The following is a 20,219-nucleotide window of genomic DNA, read 5'->3' as shown; positions in this document are numbered from 1 at the left end:
ATACCTGCGGTGTCAATTTAATCACTGAACCCCCTAGATGAATTCATTGAGAGGGTTAGTTTGTAAAATGGGGTCATTTACGGGGAGTTCTGCTGTGTTGGCACCTCAGGGGCTTTGCCAATGTAACATGGCACCCTCAAACAAGCGCAGCAAAATCTGCACTGTAATATGGCGCTACTCCCCTTCTGAGCTTTGCACAGTGCCTCAAAAGTATTTTTCGACCACATTTGGGCTAGTGGTGAACTCAGGAGATATTGCACAACAAATTTTGTGGTCCATTTTCTTTTGTTACCCTTGTGAAAATACAAAATTTGGAGCTAAAAAAGATTTTTGTGGGAAAGACATGATTTTTTTTATTTTCATGGCTTAACATTATAAACTTCTGTGAAGCACCTGGGGTTTCAAGGTGTTCAATACACATCTAGATAAGTTCCCAAAGGGGTAAAGTTTTCAAAATGATGTCACTTGGGGGAGTTTCCACTGTTTAGGCACATCACGGGCTCTCCAAACGCAACATGGCATACGCTAATTATTCCAGCAAATTTTACATTCAAAAAGTGAAATGGTGCTCCTTCTCTTCCAAGCCATGCCGTGCACCCAAACAGTTGGTTTTCCTCCACATATTGGGTATCTGCGCACTCAGGAGAAATTGCACAGCAAAAGTTATTGAGCAATTTCTCCTGTTACCATTATAAAACTGCAAAATTTGGAGCTAAAAAAGATTATCTGCCACAAATTTGTGCAGACATAACGAAGGCAAATAGGCAAAAATAGATGAAACAAAAAAACCAATCATTTATTAATAAATTTCATAAAAATTTTTTACAAGGAAATTTCTAAAAAAACCAAGGTGCAAATGTAATGATAAATGCTCACAGAGTTCAGCTTTATACAACATAATCACATATCATACAAACATTTTTTTCAATCTTTTTTTTCCCCATACAAATGATGTTCATTACTTAGGCATAAATTCATATAGCTATATATATTAAACTTCCATCTGAATGTTTAAGGAAAAAGCCCAATAGTTCTAAAAGCAGAAGGAACACGTCCTTAATTAAATAGTGTAAAATACACACTGCTAAAGGTAAGTAACAATTTCGCTGAGCTCCCTACATTATATGTCTGCCATAGTGATCAAGGCAGAGCTATCTAATCCTTAATGGAATAATCACAATGCATTAATGCTCAAATAGTAGTGACTTTTGTTCTTTTATCAATTGCAAATACTTACAAACAAAGATACATGATTGCTGCATAAGCTTACTCAATTGTATAAATGTTATCTAATTGTTATAATAAAGGAACAGCCTAATTGCACTTGCCACAGGGAAACTTACTCCTCAGTTCAAACATATCAGATGCCTAGTGCAGAGAACTACAGGTTAATCACTGCTTACTCATGTGCCCTGCTTCATGTGCCGGCTATACTGATCCAAGTTAGAGTGAGCTATTCCTGCATGGTGTAACAGTGCAATACTGCTTTAAATTAACAACAACTTACATGTGTAAAACTTCTGTGGCTCTCTCATACACGTACCCGGCTACCCCGACAGCGCCGTTTCGCCATACTGGCTTCCTCAATAGGGGGTGTTTATCGTTGTTGTTAATTTAAAGCAGTATTGCACTGTTACACCATGCAGGAATAGCTCACTCTAACTTGGATCAGTATAGCCGGCACATGAAGCATGGCACATGAGTAAGCAGTGATTAACCTGTAGTTCTCTGCACTAGGCATCGGGGCAAGGAAGTACACGCATCTCTTGACAGCGGCACCTCACATTTGTAAAACCAGGGCAAAGGTAAAATAATTTATATGACACACTAATGTCTCTTTGGATAAGTCTATGCATGTTATTCCCAACACCTCATACAAATAATTGTCATTGCATAATTAATATATTGGCAATGGATGCAGTGAACAGAGACTGAGTATTGTGGCTAATATGTATATAGTGTGTGACATAGGGATACCTTTTGCTTAGTTGCTCACTAATGGATTTCAGGTTTCTTTTGATGCTCTAATCCAGGGTTCCCCAACTCCAGTCCTCAAGGCCCATCAACAGATCATGTTGTCAGGATTTCCTTTGTACAGTACAGGTGATGCAATTATCACCAGAGCAATACTAAGGAAATCCTGAAAACATAATCTGTTGGTGGGCCTTGAGGACTGGAGTTGGGGAACCCTGGTCTGAACTACTTGTGGAATAATATTTCCATCTAGTGGCTTATTAGTAAAATATTTAAATATCAATAATTGTATTTGAAAATGTTTTTCTCTGATAGATATATATATATATATATATATATATATATATATATATATATATAGAGAGAGAGCACTTAGCACATTATTTGGTTCTGAGAATTTTTCTATTAATAATTTTGATATATTGACACGTTGCAGTCTATATTTGGCTATTCCACTGTATGATTATACAAATCTGATTATCGTGTTATTCCAATGGTCATTTGAGAACTCATGAAAAACTTCTTTTCTTCAGTACCTTTTCTGATAAAAAAAAGAAATTTTAGAAACAATATTTTTACTGAGTAATCAATAAATTTATATATTTAAAAAAATATATCTTTGTGTCACTTCAAATTATTTTTTGTGTCTTGAACAATGAGATAATTATGCAAAAAAAGGTGAAAAAAATATGTAATAATAGGACAGCTATGTACAGAACCAAAGAGGATGCTATATAATAGGGGACGGCATCAAACAAAACTAAAAAGGATGCTAAGTAATTAAGGAAGGTATGAAGAAATTATGTAAAGATTGCGCTGTATAGAAGGAAAGAACAATATATACTAAGCGACTGTACTATACATAATGAGGCTAAATTCCTATATCCATGTGAAGTGTCAGTGTGCTGCCCAATTTTTTCTTAGACAGCACAGAGATCCATTAAGTGTGTCATATTTTGATCCTCATAATCAGGTCAGAAATAGACATGCTTTGAGTCTTGCAGAGCTCGTTCCTGGATCTGTGATTTTCACAGATATGTACTAGATCTATAAATTCTGAGTCTGCGTGCCATCCTATAAAAAATCTAGCAGCACACAGACATAGCACATAAATACCGTATGAGAATGTAACCTAAAGGAGGTCGTTTTATAAATAACAGAATTACTGCAAGTTATGAAGTACACATACAGAATAATATACAGTACAGTATGTATATCTGGTGACTGTCTCATTTGAATAGAGTTGTTTTCTGTTGTTACTTTTCATCTGGTCAAACTTTCATGCCGACATATTTCAGTCACGACTTGTTTTGTCACACTGATCACCACACTACCCTTAAAATAACAAGGCCACATACATTATACGCAAATTGCCTCTTCCAAGAGGAAGAGGACGTGAACTCTAGTTTCATCTATTGGAAGTAGCAATCCGAAAAGTCAATATCAGCCCTTTAACAGGCCTTTCTATATGACTTATGATAAAACCTAACCCAAAATTTCAATTTGCATTGTTTCAAGCTGTTGCCCCTCATCAGTGCAAAACATAAAATCTGATTTGGCTGTTTGAGAGGCTTCTGACTGGGTTCTAAGGGGTAACGATTCCCTTTAAATAGAATGACGTGCCAGGCAAGACACTGTAAAGAGGCCTATAAGCCAAGTAATGCTCCTCTTGGAAATTAAATAAACAAATTGCTTCTTCAGAGAGGAAGATGACTTGAACTCTATTGCCACCTATTTGAAGTAGTTATTCCCCATCCTTCGATCCTTTTGGTTTAATGTTCCTAATCCTAGACCCCATCCAATAATAATGTCTCCCATCTGGGGCTCCTTCTTTGTAAAATGTCTCCCATCTTTGTCTCCTTCATGGTGAAATGTCCCCAATTCTGTGTCCCGTCATGGTAAAATGATGCCCATCCTGTGCTCCTTCACAGTAAAATATCCTCCATTCTTGGCCTCTTTTTGGTAAAAAGTCACCTATCCTGGGGCCATTCCTGGTAAAATATCCTCCTTCCTGGGCCACATCCTATAATAATGTCCCCTATCTTGGGCTCCTTCTTTCTAAATTGTTTCCATTTTTTGGCCCCTTCATGCTATTGTTTAGCCATTCTCGTCCCCTTCACAGTTCCTGGGACACATCCTATAATATATTCCACCAACATGGCTCCTTTTTGGTAAAATGTCCCCATCATGAGCCTGTTATTGGTAAAATATTCCCTTCCTGGTCCCCTTCACGGTAAAATGTCTCTCATCCTGATCCTGGGCCCCTTCATAGCATATAGTCTCTTTTCCTTATCCCATCTTGTAATAATACGGATATGATTAAAAACATGTATAGCCAATTTGCAGCTTAATGACAAAGCCAATTTTTATAATTCTGACCACGGTCAATTTATGACGTTATAACTCTGGAATGCTTTAACGGATCCCACTGATTCTGGGAAGGTTTTTTCATAACATATTGTACTTCATGCTAGTGCTAAAATTTCTTCAATATGACTTGTGTTTATTTATGAAAAAAGCAGAAATATGGTGAAAATTTTAAAAATTTTGCAATTTTCAAACTTGTAATTTTTATGCCCTTAAATCAGACAGATATGTCACACAAAATACTTAATAAATAACATTTCACACATGTCTGCTTTATATCAGCACAATTTTGGACCAACATTTCTTTTTGTTAGGAACTTATAAGGGTTAAAATTTGACCAGCGATTTCTCATTTATACAACAAAATTTAGAAAACCATTTTTTTTAGGGGCCACCTCACATTTGAAGTCACTTTGAGGGGTCTATATGGCAGAAAATAAACAAAAGTGACGCCATTCTAAAAACTGCACCCCTCAAGGTGCTCAAAACCACATTCAATAAGTTTATTAACTCTTTACGCGCGTCACAGGAACTGAAGTAATGTGGAAAGAAAAAAATTAACATTTATCTTTTTTTTACAAACATTTCCATTCAGAACCAATTCTTTTTAATTTTCACAAGTGTAAAAAGAGAAAATGAACCACAAAATTTGTTGTGCAATTACTCCTGAATACGTAAATATACCATATATGGGGATAAACCACTGTTTGGGCGCACTACAGAGCTTGGAACGGAAGGAGCGCTGTTTGACCTTTTCAATGCAGAATTGGCTGAAATTGAGATCGGACGCCATGTCACGTTTGGAAAGCCCCTGATGTGCCTAAACAGTGGAAATCCCAACAAGTGACATCATTTTGTAAACTAGACCCCTTAAGGAACTTATCTAGATGTGTGGGGAGCAGTTTGAACCTCTAAGTGCTTCACAGAAGTTTATAACATAAAGCTGTGAAAATAAAAAATATTATTTCCACAAAAATAATATTTAGCCTCAAAATTTTTATTTTCACAAGGGTAACAGGAGAAATTAGACCCCCAAAGTTGTTGTGTAATTTGTCCTGAGTATGCCGATACCCCATATGTGGGGGCAAACCTGTTATGATTGAGTCACCGAGGAGGAAAAAACAAAACACAAGCTCAGCCCAGAAAATCAGAGAGGTTGGAAACTCATGGATTGCAGACCCCTAATCCTATCACACAACTAGCAGTAGCCGTGGAGTGTTCCTACGGTGATCCTAGACACCTCGTCACAGCCGGAGATCAACATAAACCTAAAGAGAGAACAGGGAAAAACTGACTGCCCCAGAGCAGACCCCAAAGCAATAGGCAGCACCCAACATATAATGACGGTGAAGCAAGATGAAAACACTAACACAGATAGAAAGATAGGTTGAGCAAACGATGGGGCCCAAGCTAACTAAAAAGGAGAGGATAGAAAAGCTGCTGTCTGCAATCCGAGAAAACCCTGCTAAAAATATTACCAACACAACTGATAAGCAAAAAGGACCCTGAAGTCACTAGACTTCAAACCCTATATCAGCACTCAGAATATTCTGGAAGCAGAGCAAAAGAGAACACTGATCAAGGAAAAAGAATCCAGCACACCCACGGCCGGGGATAGCTGAACTCCAAAAAAACAAGGTAAACAAAACCAAAACTAATAACTTCAATAGCAGAGCAAAAACTTATCTTTGGGAAGCAGGAATCAGACTGGTCTCCAAGAATCCAGCAGAGAAATCACCAGCGACTCAGAATGGCGTCGGCTGCCTTATATCCAGTCAGAAGTTCCCGTTACCCAGTCACCATCCACCTGATCAGGTGTTTGGTAATCAGCCTCACTACCTTCCTTCACCAGAAGAGGGAGATCCTCGGACACAAAAGATGAATGAACAGATGAGCTCACAACACAAACCACTGTTTGGGCGCATGGAGGAGCTCGGAAGGGAAAGAGCGCCGTTTGACTTTTTCAATGCAGAGTTGGCTGGAATTGAGATCGGAAGCCATGTCATGCTTGGAGAGCCCCTGATGTGCCTAAACAGTGGAAACCCCCACAAGTGACAACATTTTGGAAACTAGACCCCTTAAGGAACTTATCTAGATGAGTGACTGATGACCACTTTGAACCTCCAAGTGCTTCACAGAAGTTTATAACGTACAGCCATGAAAATAAAAAAATCAAATTTTTTCCACAAAAATAATCGCTTCGCCCCAAAATTTTTATTTTCTCAAGGGTAACAGGAGAAATTAGACCCCCAAAGTTGTTTTTCAATTTGTCCTTAGTACGTTGATACCCCATATGTGGGGGTAAACCACTGTTTGGGTGCACGGCAGAGCTTGGACGGGAAAGAGCGCCTTTTGACTTTTTCAATGCAGAATTAGCTGGAATTGAGATCGGATGCCAAGTCGCATTTGGAGAGCCCCTGATGTGCCTAAACAGTGAAAACCCTGCACAAGGACACCATTTTGGAAACTAGACCCCTTAAGGAACTTATCTAAATGTGTGGTGAGCACTCTGAACACCCAAGTGCTTCACAGAAGTTTATAACGCAGAGCCATGAAAATAAGAAATCATTTTTTTCCTCAAAAATTATTTTTTAGCCTGCCATTTTTTATTTTCACAAGATTAAAAGGAGAAATTGGACCCCAAAAGTTGTTGTGCAATTTGTCCTGAGTACGCTGATACCCCATATGTGGAGGAGAACCACTGTTTCGGTGCATGGCAGAGCTTGGAAGGGAAGAAGCACCATTTTGGAATGCAGACTTTGATGGAATGGTCTGGCGCCATCATGTTGCATTTGCAGAGCCCCTGATGTGCCTAAACAGTAGAAACCCCCCACAAGTGACCCCATTTTGGAAACTAGATCCCCCAAGGAGCTTATCTAGATGTGTGGTGAGCACTTTGAACTCGCAAGTGCTTCATAGAAGTTTAGATCGTAGAGCCGTCAAAATAAAAAATCATATTTTCTTCCACAAAAATGATGTTTTCACCCCCAAATTTTTACTTTCACAAGGTTAACAGGAGAAATTGTTGTGCAATTTGTCCTGAGTACACTAATACCCCATATGTTGGAATCGTCTGCGGATGTCATGTTTCGCTTGCAGAGCACCTGATGTGCCTAAACTGTAGAAACCCCCCTCAAGTGACCCCATTTTGGAAACTAGACCCCCCAAGAAACTTATCAAGATGTGTTGTGAGAACTTTGAACCCCCAAGTGTTTCACTAAAGTTTATAACGCAGAGCCGTGAAAATAAAAAAAAATTCAACATTATTTTTTTAATTTCACAAGGGTAATAGGAGAAATTACACCCCAAAAGTTGTTGTCCAATTTGTCCTGAGTACCCTGGTACCCCATAGGTGGTGAGGAAACACTGTTTGGGCACACATCGGGGCTCATAAGGGAAGTAGTGATGTTTTGGATTGAAGACTTTGATGGAATGGTCTGCGGGTGTGATGTTGGGTTTGCAAAGTCCTTGATGTGCCTAAAGAGTAGAAACCCCCCCACATGTGACCCCATTTTGGTAACTAGATTCCAAAGGAGGTTATCTAGATGTGTGATGAGCACTTTGAAACCCTAAGTGCTTCACAGAAGTTTATAACGCAGAGAAGTGAAAATAAAAAATCTTTTTTTTTCCCAAAAATGATTTTTTAGCCCCCAATTTTTTATTTTCCCAAGGTAACATGAGAAAATAAACTCCTAAAGTTGGTATGCAATTTTTTCTAAGTATGCTGATACCCCATATGTTGGGGTAAACCACTGTTTGGGCACACGTCGGGGCTCAGAAGGGAGGGAGCATCATTTAACTTTTTGAACGATAAATTGGCTGGAATGAATGGTGGCACCATGTCGCGTTTGGAGATCCCCTGATGTGCATAAACAGTGGAAATCACTCAATTCTAACTCCAACCCTAACCTGTTATGAATGGGTAACCGAGGAGGAAAACAAGACCAAGCCAAGTCACAGAAAACCAGAGAGGTTGGTAACTACGCGGATTGCAGACCCCTGATCTTATGCATACAACTAACAGCAGCCGTGGAGCGTACCTACAATGATTCTAGATGCCTCGTCACAGCCGGAGGACTAAATAAGCCTAAAGCAAGAAAATGGGAAATCTAAAACTTCCCCAGAGCAGACCCCAAAGGAATAGACAGCCCCCACACATGTATTGATGGTGAGACAAGATGAAAACACGAACACAGGTAGGAAAATAGGCTGAGCAAATGATGGGGCCCACACTAGCTAGAAATGACAGGAAAGGAAAGATACTGTCTGCAATCACGCAAAAAAAACCTGCAAAAATGTCCAACACTTCTGATAGCAAAAAATACCCTGAAGTCACTAGACTCCTCCCACTATATCAGCACTCTGGCATATTCTGAGAACAGAGCAAAAAGAGGCCAATCTAATAAGGGACAAAAAGCAAACTAGCACATATAGTGACATAAGAGGAAATTAAGCACAGCCCCAGCCGGGGCTGGCTGACCACACAAAAAACTGAATAGACCAAACCAAATCAAATGTGAACATTAGCAAAGACAACTTAGCTTGAGATGGCAGGAACTGAGCTGGAAACTGAGACCTCAGGAGGCAGGAAAAAATCACCAGCATGGGAATAGGGAGTCAGCTGTCTAAAATCCAGTCTGAGACTCCAGATGTTCACTCCTCTTTGTCATTATCAGGTGGCAGGTCTCTGTTAATTAGATCAGCTTCACTACCTCCTGCCACCACCAGAGGGAGCCCGGAAAGAGAACTCACAACTCCTCGGTCAGCACAACCAGCTCCCTCACCAGAAACCAGAGACAGACCAGAAAATGAGTTCACAACACTAATCCCAACACACCCCTAAACCTAATCCCAACCCTAACCATAACTCTAACCATAAACCTAACTCCAACACACCCCTAATCCTAATCCCAACCCTAACTATAACCCTAACAACAACCCTAACCCCAACACCCCTAATCCTAATCCCAACCCTAACCATAACCCTAACCACAATCTTAACCTAATCCCACCCCTAAACCTACAGTTGTGGCCAAAAGTATTGACACCCCTGCAATTCTGTCAGATAATACTCAGTTTCTTCCTGAAAATGATTGCAAACACAAATTCTTTGGTATTATTATCTTCATTTAATTTGTCTTAAATGAAAAAGCACAAAAGAGAGTGAAGCAAAAAGCAAAACATTGATCATTTCACACAAAACTCCAAAAATGGGCCAGACAAACGTATTGGCACCCTCAGCCTAATACTTGGTTGCACAACCTTTAGCCAAAATAACTGCGATCAACCGCTTCCGGTACCCATCAATGAGTTTCTTACAATGCTCTGCTGGAATTTTAGACCATTCTTCTTTGGCAAACTGCTCCAGGTCCCTGATATTTGAAGGGTGCCTTCTCCAAACTGCCATTTTTAGATCTGTCCACGGGTGTTCTATGGGATTCAGGTCTGGACTCATTGCTGGCCACCTTAGAAGTCTCCAGTGCTTTCTCTCAAACCATTTTCTAGTTCTTTTTAGAAGTGTGTTTTGGGTCTTTGTCCTGCTGGAAGACCCATGACCTCTGAGGGAGACCCAGCTTTCTCACACTGGGCTCTACATTATGCTGCAAAATTTGTTGGTAGTCTTCAGACTTCATAATGCCATGCACACGGTCAAGCAGTCCAGTGCCAGAGGCAGCAAAGCAACCCCAAAACATCAGGGAACCTCCACCATGTTTGACTGTAGGGACCGTGTTCTTTTCTTTGAATGCCTCTTTTTTTTCTCCTGTAAACTTTATGTTGATGCCTTTGCCCAAAAAGCTCTACTTTTGACTCATCTGACCAGAGAACATTCTTCCAAAACGTTTTAGGCTTTTTCAGGTAAGTTTTGGCAAACTCCAGCCTGGCTTTTTTATGTCTCGGGGTAAGAAGTAGGGTCTTCCTGGGTCTCATACCATACAGTCCGTTTTCATTCAGACGCCGATGGATAGTACAGGTTGACACTGTTGTACACTCGGACTGCAGGGCAGCTTGAACTTGTTTGGATGTTAGTCGAGGTTCTTTATCCAACATCCGCACAATCTTGCGTTGATATCTCTTGTCAATTTTTCTTTTCCATCCACATCTAGGGAGGATAGCTACAGTGCCATGGGCTTTAAACTTCTTGATGACACTGCGAACGGTAGACACAGGAACATTCAGGTCTTTGGAGATGGACTTGTAGCCTTGAGATTGCTCATGCTTCCTCACAATTTGGTTTCTCAAGTCCTCAGACAGTTCTTTGGTCTTCTTTCTTTTCTCCATGCTCAATGTGGTACACACAAGGACACAGGGCAGAGGTTGAGTCAACTTTAATTCATGTCAACTGGCTGCAAGTGTGATTTAGTTATTGCCAACACCTGTTAGGTGCCACAGGTAAGTTACAGGTGCTGTTAATTACACAAATTAGAGAAGCATCACATGATTTTTTGAACAGTGCCAATACTTTTGTCCACCCTCTTTTTTATGTTTGGTGTGGAATTATGTCCAATTTGGCTTTAGGAAAATTCTTTTTGTGTTTTTTCATTTAAGGCAAATTAAATGAAGTTAATAATATCAAAGAATTTGTGTTTGCAATCATTTTCAGGAAGAAACTGAGTATTATCTGACAGAATTGCAGGGGTGTCAATACTTTTGGCCACAACTGTAACAACAACCCTAACCCTAACCACATCACACCCCTATCCCTAATCCCAACCCTAACTCAAATTCCAACTCTAACTCTAAGGCTGAAGTCAGACACAACGTATAAAAATACAGTCTGTATTTTATGGTCGTAATACACAGAAATGTTCCCTGAACAGTGAGTATGTAATTTGTTGGCAAGGCTGGGATGGAATTTTTACGCATGTAAGCATCCGTATGACATCCGTATTGCATCCGTATGCCGAGATTTTCTCGCCGGCTTGCAAAATGGACATATAATGGATCCCAATGACAGGTTAAAACACAAACGAAAGAATAGTTATAGACACATAGAATACATTATATATATATATATATATATATATATACACTCACTGGCCACTTTATTAGGTACACCATGCTAATAAGGGGTTGGACCCCCTTTTGCCTTCAGAACTGCCTCAATTCTTCGTGGCAGAGATTCAACAAGGTGCTGGAAGCATTCCTCAGAGATTTTGGACCATATTGACATGATGGCATCACACAGTTGGCGCAGATTTGTCGGCTGCACATCCCTGATGCGAATCTCCCGTTCCACCACATCCCAAAGATGCTCTATTGGATTGAGATCTGGTGACTGAGGAGGCCATTTGAGTACAGTAAACTCATTGTCATGTTCAAGAAACCAATCTGAGATGATTCGAGCTTTATGACATGGCGCATTATCCTGCTGAAAGTAGCCATCAGATGTTGGGTACATTGTGGTCATAAAGGGATGGACATGGTCAGCAACAATACTCAGGTAGGCTGTGGCGTTGCAACGATGCTCAATTGGTACCAAGGGGCCCAAAGAGTGCCCAGAAAAAATTCCCCACACCATGACACCACCACCACCAGCCTGAACCGTTGATACAAGGCAGGATGGATCCATGCTTTCATGTTGTTTACGCCAAATTCTGACCCTACCATCCGAATGTCGCAGCAGAAATCGAGACTCATCAGACCAGGCAACGTTTTTCCAATCTTCTACTGTCCAATTTCGATGAGCTTGTGCAAATTGTAGCCTCAGTTTCCTGTTCTTAGCTGAGAGGAGTGGTACCCAGTGTGGTCTTCTGCTGCTGTAGCCCATCTGCCTCAAAGTTCGACGCACTGTGCGTTCAGAGATGCTCTTCTGCCTACCTTGGTTGTAACGGGTGGCAATTTGAGTCACTGTTGCCTTTCTATCAGCTCGAACCAGTCTGCCCATTCTCCTCTGACCTCTGGCATCAACATGGCATTTCCGGCCACAGAACTGCCGCTCACTGGATTTTTTTTCTTTTTCGGACCATTCTCTGTAAACCCTAGAGATGGTTGTGCGTGAAAATCCCAGTAGATCAGCAGTTTCTGAAATTCTCAGACCAGCCCTTCTGGCACCAACAATCATGCCACGTTCAAAGGCACTCAAATCACCTTTCTTCCCCATACTGATGCTCGGTTTGAACTGCAGGAGATTGTCTTGACCATGTCTACATGCCTAAATGCACTGAGTTGCCGCCATGTGATTGGCTGATTAGAAATTAAGTCTTAACACACAGTTGGACAGGTGTACCTAATAAAGTGGCCAGGGAGTGTATATATATGTCATTGAGACACACATATATATACTAGCTGAAGAGCCCAGCGTTGCCTGGGCATAGTAACCAACTGTGGTTAGTTATAGCAAATTATAATGATTACATTGCACATAAAAACCGTGCATCTAATCCTATCCTGTGTGATACTGACTGCTGAGACGTGTATCTAATCCTATTCTGTGTGATACTGTCTGCTGAGCCGTGTATCTAATACTATTCTGTGTGATACTGTGTGCTCAGCTGTGTATCTAATCCTATCCTGTGTGATACTGCCTGCTGAGCCATGTGTCTAATCCTCCCCTGATGAAGTGGCTGGTTTTGCCACGAAACGCGTAGGCTTATTAAGGAAGTTTTTTATTATATGGACTGCCGAAGGTGCGCTTTTTTCTGGTCAGCGCGGTTTATTCAGCCCGGCTCTTTTTTCCACTTTGGATTTGTTTCATTTATTACCAGCGGGATACCAGTGACGACCGGACCTTTATGAGTGATTCCCAGTTTGTTGTGACTCACACAACTTCAGCAGGTGAGTCTAACTGATTGGGCTTGCTTGCTATTGTGGTTCTTCAAGACAATACACCCTATGTGCGCTTTCCATTTTTGTTTTTTCTAATCCTCTCCTGTGTGATACTGACTGCTGAGCTGTGTATCTAATCCTATCCTGTGTGATACTGACTGCTGAGCCGTGTATCTAATCCTATCCTGTGTGATACTGGGCTCCCCCTGCAGTCTGTGTCAGAGGGTGGTCTGTGTTGGCACGGTAATAAATTGTGTTATTTCCAGCTTTACAGAAGGACGATAACACCATAGAAATGATAAGAATAATAGGCCTCAGTTACCACAACTGTCTACAAAGAAAACTGTTGCTGATAGCAACCAATCACAACTCATTTTTCATCTTTTAAGCAGCTCTGGGACAGCGTGGCGAGTTTTGAGTGGCGACTTTTGTGTTTTGACTTTTATGTGGCGAGGTTGGTGTATGTGTGGTGAAATGTGTGCTGAGGGTGGTATATGTGTTGAAGCACGTGGTAGTGTGTGGCGCATTTTGTGTGTGTTCATATCCCCGTGTGTGGTGAGTATCCCATGTCAGGGCCCCACCTTAGCAACTGTACGGTATATACTCTTTGGCGCCATTGCTCTCATTCTTTAAGTCCCCCTTGTTCACATCTGGCAGCTGTCAATTTGCCTCCAACACTTTTCCTTTCACTTTTTCCCCATTATGTAGATAGGGGCAAAATTGATGAATTGGAATGCGCGGGGTTAAAATTTCACCTCACAACATAGCCTATGATGCTCTCGGGGTCCAGACGTGTGACTGTGCAAAATTTTGTGGCTGTGGCTTTGACGGTGCAGATGTCAATACATACATACACTTTTGCCCCATTATGTAGAGAGGGGCAAAATTGTTTGGTGAATTGGAATGCGCGGAGTTAAAATTTCACCTCACAACATAGCCTATGACGCTTTTGGGGTCCAGACGTGTGACTGTGCCAAATTTTATGGCTGTAGCTGCGACAGTGTGGATGCCAATCCCGGACATACATACATACATACACACCCACATTGAGCTTTACATATTATATATATATATATATATATATATATATTTCATAGAGTTCTACATAGCATAATAGCCGCTAAATCAATTGCTGACTTCTGTAATATCATTACAAAACCCGACATGAAATGACACATGGTTTACATACAGTAAGCCATTTCATGTCATTTATTTTTTTATATGTCTTTGACTAATAATTAGATTAGGGTTTGTGTGTAAAATTTTTGGACATGTATGTGTTAAGTTGAGGGGTTAATTCGTTGAAAAAAATTGCGTGGCTTCCGGCAGTGATTTCTTCGCCAGAGAGGGAAAGCCAGTGAGTGAGGGCAGATATTAATAGCCTAGAGAGGGACCATTGTTTTTGCCCCCAGCTATAAAAATCTGCCCCCAGCCACCCCAGAAAAAGGCGCATCTATAAGAAGCGCCTTTTCCGGCACTTAGCCTCTCTATTGCCATGCCTTTAGCAGTGGCTCATGGGTTAATAATAATGGGTTAATGTCACCTTGCTATTGAAAGGTATCATTAAGCTGGGTTAATACTGGAGAGGTGTCAATAAGACACCTATCCATTATTAATCCTATAGTAGTAAAGGGTTAAATAAGACACACACATTAATTAAAAAGTCTTTTAATGAAATAGTCACACAAAGTTTTTGACCATATTTATTATTCAGCTAATCCAACAGAATCCCTTGTTGTCTTGTAAAAAAAAAAATAAAAAACTAACAATATCCATACCTCTGTGCCGTTCAGTCAGGTCCTCGCTGCAATCCATCACAAGGGGTTAACTAGTTTACAACACGGACTGGTGCTAATGTTACCAGCCCCTCTGTAAACCACTGCAGAATGAATGAAATCATGTTTGTGCAGGTGCCCCAGCTGAACGGAGATGAACCAATAAGCATGGGAAAGTTTCTGAACGTTTTCCCACCACTCCTGAGTTCACCTCATGTCAGCCGGGGACTCCGCACAGCCTCAGTGACGTCAGCGGTAGTCAGTATGGGTATCATGATAGTGCATCAAGTAGGTGTTCATGTGTCAGGCGCTTACGTTAAGTCCAAGTCCATGATGTGTTTGTGGCAGGGTAACACTCAAGGTTGCTCCCTCCATCACATTCCGCCAACCACAGACATCAGAGTGAGGATCATTATCCTCTTCATCTCATGACTGTTGTGCGCCCATCATCTCATCCTCTTTTAATTGTTTCACGGCTCCTGCACCTTCAGCATATAGATGACCGGAAGAGTGATGCTGATGATGGCATCATCAGCGATAACCATCTTAGTAGCCATTTCAAAATTGTGCAGAAGGGGGCAGAGGTCCTTCATCTGTGCCTACTCTGCAAGCGTGATTTATGCCACGTCCACGTTGCATTGGCCCAGGCTATGGAAAAGGACATACTGCACCAGGGCTCGTTATTACTGCCTCAGTTACTGCAACATGTACAGAGTGGAATTTGACCATGTGGGAACATCACAAATCAAACATGTAACTGGAAGGTCGAAAGACATCTGTAGTGATGCAAGTCAATGACCTGCGGCATGTGATCGTCGGAAGTGAGCACATAGCAACTGTAATTTCTGCAGCAGCGCATCCAGGTTAAGGATGGAAGCCATGCACGGCACTTGTGTGATTTTACCCTGGCGTAGGGCCGCCAAAAAGTTTGCACCATTATCGCACACGTTCTTCCCTGGCTCCAGGTTCAGTGAGGACAGCCATTGCTTTAACTTGTCTTGGATAGCTGTACACCTCTCTTGAGCTGTGTGACTACAGTCTCAAGGCATATTAATTTAGGTACTACCTGATTGCGGTGAGCCATGGCTGCTCAGTACTAAGGTGGCGTAGATTCTATCTGCACTGTTGGAAAGTGTGTCTGATTAAGGGAGAGGTTGAGAACACAGGTGGAGTCCATAGAGGAATTGGAGGAGCCAGAAGCAGTTGAGGAACTGTTAGACATAGAGCTTTGTCCTGCAAGCCTTGGGGATTCAAAGACTTATGAAGCAGCCCCTTGAGCACCTGCCCCCACAGCCACCAAAGTCACCCAGTGCCCAGCCAGTGAGATGTAATGTCTCTGCTCATGTTTGATCGCCAAGAGGTCAGTGGTAAAATGCACCTTGGCAGACAGAGAATTTTTTCAGGGAATGGGTGATGCAGGCACAGCTTTCTTACAGAAGTACTGGCGACTGGGCAACTGGTACTGGGGGACTGCAATGGCCATCAGCTTTCTGAAACCATCTGTATCCATCAGGCTGAAATGCAGTATTTCCATGGCCAACAGTTTGGAGATGGTAGAGTTCAAGTTCTTAGCTTTAGCATGTGTAGGAGGAAACATTCTTTTACATCACCACAACTGTGGAACCAAGGGCTGACTGCGGTGCTGAGAGAGGGTGGAGTATGGAGAACAGGACAAGCTGCTGGACTGTAAGATGCAGGTGGAGATGTTATGGAGGGTTTAGAAAGATGTGTTGTGCTAGGTGATGGAAATGTAGGAGGGTGGACTGATATGTGGACCTGTCTGATGGAGGAAAGATAAAATATAAAATGTGTAGAATGCTTTATTATAACTTGTATATATGTATGGGGAAAACAGCAAGAATTAGTTAGAGATGGTGTAGTACTGAGTTTTGGCCACTAGAGGGAGACACAGGAAAGTGAGAAAAAGGACCTAACAGCAGCTGAAGCTAGTGTTTACTAGCAGAGTCATGGTGGGTGGAGTTACAGGAAATGAGAAGGGGAATTCCAGGGAAAGGGAATAAAAGGAAGGAAAGTTCCAGAAGGAGACAGTCAGTCGGGGGGGGGTGGCCCTTACAGGACAGCTGCAGACAAGAGGATGCCTGGGGTACTGGATAGCTGGATACCGAAGGAGTAGTAAGTGTTGCAACAGACGGATGGACTCATACAAGGGAAGCGCTATGGTCGTCGGCCTAACAGCAGGCACAGTGAAAGAAGCTAGAGGGCTGTTGCATCAGGAAAGGAGAAGGAGGAAGTGACAGGGACCCAGGCCAGTGTGCAGGAGCTGTCATATTGATGTGGATGTCAGAGAAGACACCCAATAAAGAGGACCTGATTGAACTTAAATTTTCTTCTGACTCCAGTCTTTTTGCAACCGGATGGGACCACCCCCCAGTCGGCACATGATCCTACCAAAATCAGCAGTCATATCAACTTATGTACAGCTGATGAGCTCTCACTCACTCTGACTGTAGGAGGTAAACAAGTGGAGTTCCTGAAACTTAAGACCTGTGTGAAAAAATTTGCCATGGTGGCGGAGGAGGAAGAAGAAGCTGATGTGGTTTGATGTAATGGTCGGTGGTTGGTGAGGCCTGCTAGTCATCATTTTAGCGCAGTGATATTCCCACACTAAGGCATGTTGATCGTGCGTGTAATGGTCCATGCATGTAGTTGTAAAATCATTGCAATTTTTGCTTCTACTGAGGGTTTTTTTTGCAAATTTGGCAGATAAAGTGAGTTGGGTCATCCTTTGTATACTCAAAAAAGGCCCAGGCTTGGCAATCCTAGGGGACCCAGTGAACAAAAAACATGCCATCAGTAATGGCCACAGCCAGAGTCGGGGCTGAGGATGCAGTACTTGTCATCTTTGCACCAATTCTTGTCTGTGTGGGAAACCAGAAAGTAACCTCCTCGGCTTCCTCCTCCTCCACCTCCTCTGCTGAGCTACTCAGCTGTGTACCTCTGGGTTTACACCAAGTGGGATCTACAACCTCATTTTCATCCTCTCTGTTCTCACACTCCAATCCCTGAGAGTCACCGTCCTCCTCTTCCTGCTCTTACACCACAGGACAGTCCGTGTGCACCTCTAGTATATGAGTCTTCCACCACAACCTCTCTTTTTATCAATCATGTTGCATGTAGCATTTCCCTCTGTTATACCTAATGATTTTTAAGTGGAAATCCGTCCTTCTTATTTTGCAATGAAACACAGTTTTATCACAAACAATTTGGATTAGCTAATGGGCTTCCTGGTTGCACCCCAATATTAGGCCTAATGATTTTTAAGTGGCGATCTGGCCTTGTGATGTCTCACTGAAACACAATTTTATCACAATTAGTTTAAAATAGCTCATTGCGCCTCATGGCTGAACCACCAATATTAGGCCTAACAATTAGTGGAAATCTGGATTTCTGATTTCTCACTGAAACACAGTTTTATCACAAATCATTTGTATTAGCAAACAGAGCTTCCTGAGACTGCCACACAATTTTTTGCACAATCTAGTGAGATGCTGGAAAATCGATCTCACAAAGGACATGATCCTTTCTAGTTAACGTACAAATTCCCTTGCAGCACTAGCAGGAGTGACTTCTCTGCACTATGACACTGAGAATATGGTGCCAGCAAAACAAGATGTCCACTTGTTATATGGCCGGGGACATGTGACTTCAGCAGCCAATCACAGAAGACCTTCTGTCATGACGTTGTGGATGGTTTCTGCACCCTGATTGGCTCAACACACAAAGCTAAGTGGAAAATTTTTTTTTGAAAAGAGCCCATCGCTCCTATAACCTTTCCACATCCCCTCCTCTTATGAAACATGTCCCCCACCGTCCCGTTCCCCCTCTCATCATACACCACCACTATCCCAGCCAAAGTAATAACAAAAGCATTAGTGGAAATGCAGTGATTTAACGAACTGTGACCAAATTCTGTCAACTTTGAGTAAAAATTCTCGTGAAACTGAACACAAATCCAAATGTGCAACATTGATGCCGAATTTGAGAATTGGGAAGTTTTCCGAACAAATTTGCTCATCTCTATTCACAATGCCAGTTTCAATCAATCGCTGCCAACACGTTTTTGACCAAATGGTAAATTCAAAGAAATTTGAAACTTAAAGTCAGAATTGCGTTTTTTCATATTAGATTCAGAAAAAGTTAATACAGTGTATTCAATCTGTTACCTGTACCCCAAAATGTTGGCATTGAAAATTTAAAAAAATTCTGAAAGAAAACTCTTAAATCTACAAGTATAACAAATAAATAAAAAGTTTTGGTTTTGTAACTCAATGATGGTGAAAAAAAGTTTGCTGTATCCTGAAAAGTTAAGCTTATAGCTATTTATCAGTCTTGTTAAATGAAATTCCAAGAAGCCTTACATGGAGTAATTACAGTTATTTCTACATGTGGAACTAATGTCAAAAGAGAAGCCGTCAGATTGTTTATTATAGGCAACTGCTTCTATGATATTACTCCATACTCTCTGATAAGGGACCTTGTTAAAGTAATAATAATGTAATTTTGTTTCTATTTTTCAAGGAGTAACAGAATGCAGGAGTCCTCCAAGAGTAAATAATGGTTTCTTAACTGCAAAGTCTACACAAGGAAGATATGTAACTGATGACATTGTACAATACCAATGTGTAAAAGGATTTCACATCAGTGGATCAAATGAAATTATTTGTGTGGGTGGACAGTGGTCGGGTTCACCAGAATGCACAGGTAAGAACGTTAAAATGTTTATTAAATTACACACATGGTCCTTTATTGTCATAAACGCCTATAATCCATGGGCTGCACTTCTCATAAATTTTTCCACCTATTTTTTTGTAGATATATCTCATTGACTGAGAAATAAAAAAAATAATTTTAAAGTGACACAAAAAAATTCATAAAAATAATAAGTTTATTAATCAATTATTAAAACAGATTATTTCTTCTAAAAAAGTTTTTTTTAGCAGGAAAAGGTACTGAGAAATGGAAGTCTTTAGGAGTTCTCAACTGACCATTAGAATATCACAGTAATTAGATTTCTTATACAGTCATATTGTGGAATAACCAAATATACATTGCAAAGTGCAAATGTGCTATAATCATTCATAGAAAAGTATTATTCATAATTTTAAAAATAAAGTGACTAGTGCTATTTATATCTCACGAAAAAAAGATTCTAACAAAAATTATTTTTTAAATATCTAAACACTTTGCTATTAAGCCACAAGGTGGCAATATTGCTCCACACATAGATTAAGGCTATGTGCACACGCTGCGGATTCTGCTGCGGATTTGGCCTCTGCGGATCCGCAGCAGTTCTGCAGACAGTGTACAGTACAATGT

The 20,219-nt window shown here is 41.1% G+C and overlaps 1 protein-coding gene across 3 annotated transcripts in view; it reads left to right on the top strand.

Moving 5' to 3' along the window:
• Positions 1-20,219, top strand: part of CFH (complement factor H) — a 712,377-nt gene that overhangs the window by 512,116 nt on the left and 180,042 nt on the right. For all 3 annotated transcript variants that reach the window (XM_073582879.1, XM_073582878.1, XM_073582877.1), the window contains one exon: positions 19,422-19,604. In XM_073582879.1, the coding sequence (XP_073438980.1) occupies positions 19,422-19,604 (183 nt within the window). The remainder of the gene's footprint in view (positions 1-19,421; positions 19,605-20,219) is intronic.

The sequence above is a fragment of the Dendrobates tinctorius genome, unplaced genomic scaffold, assembly GCF_039654945.1.
Source record: "Dendrobates tinctorius isolate UK_male_01 unplaced genomic scaffold, ASM3965494v1 ptg000074l, whole genome shotgun sequence".
In the NCBI taxonomy this organism is placed as follows: Eukaryota; Metazoa; Chordata; class Amphibia; order Anura; family Dendrobatidae; genus Dendrobates; species Dendrobates tinctorius.
This window is presented reverse-complemented; position numbering and strand designations above follow the sequence as displayed.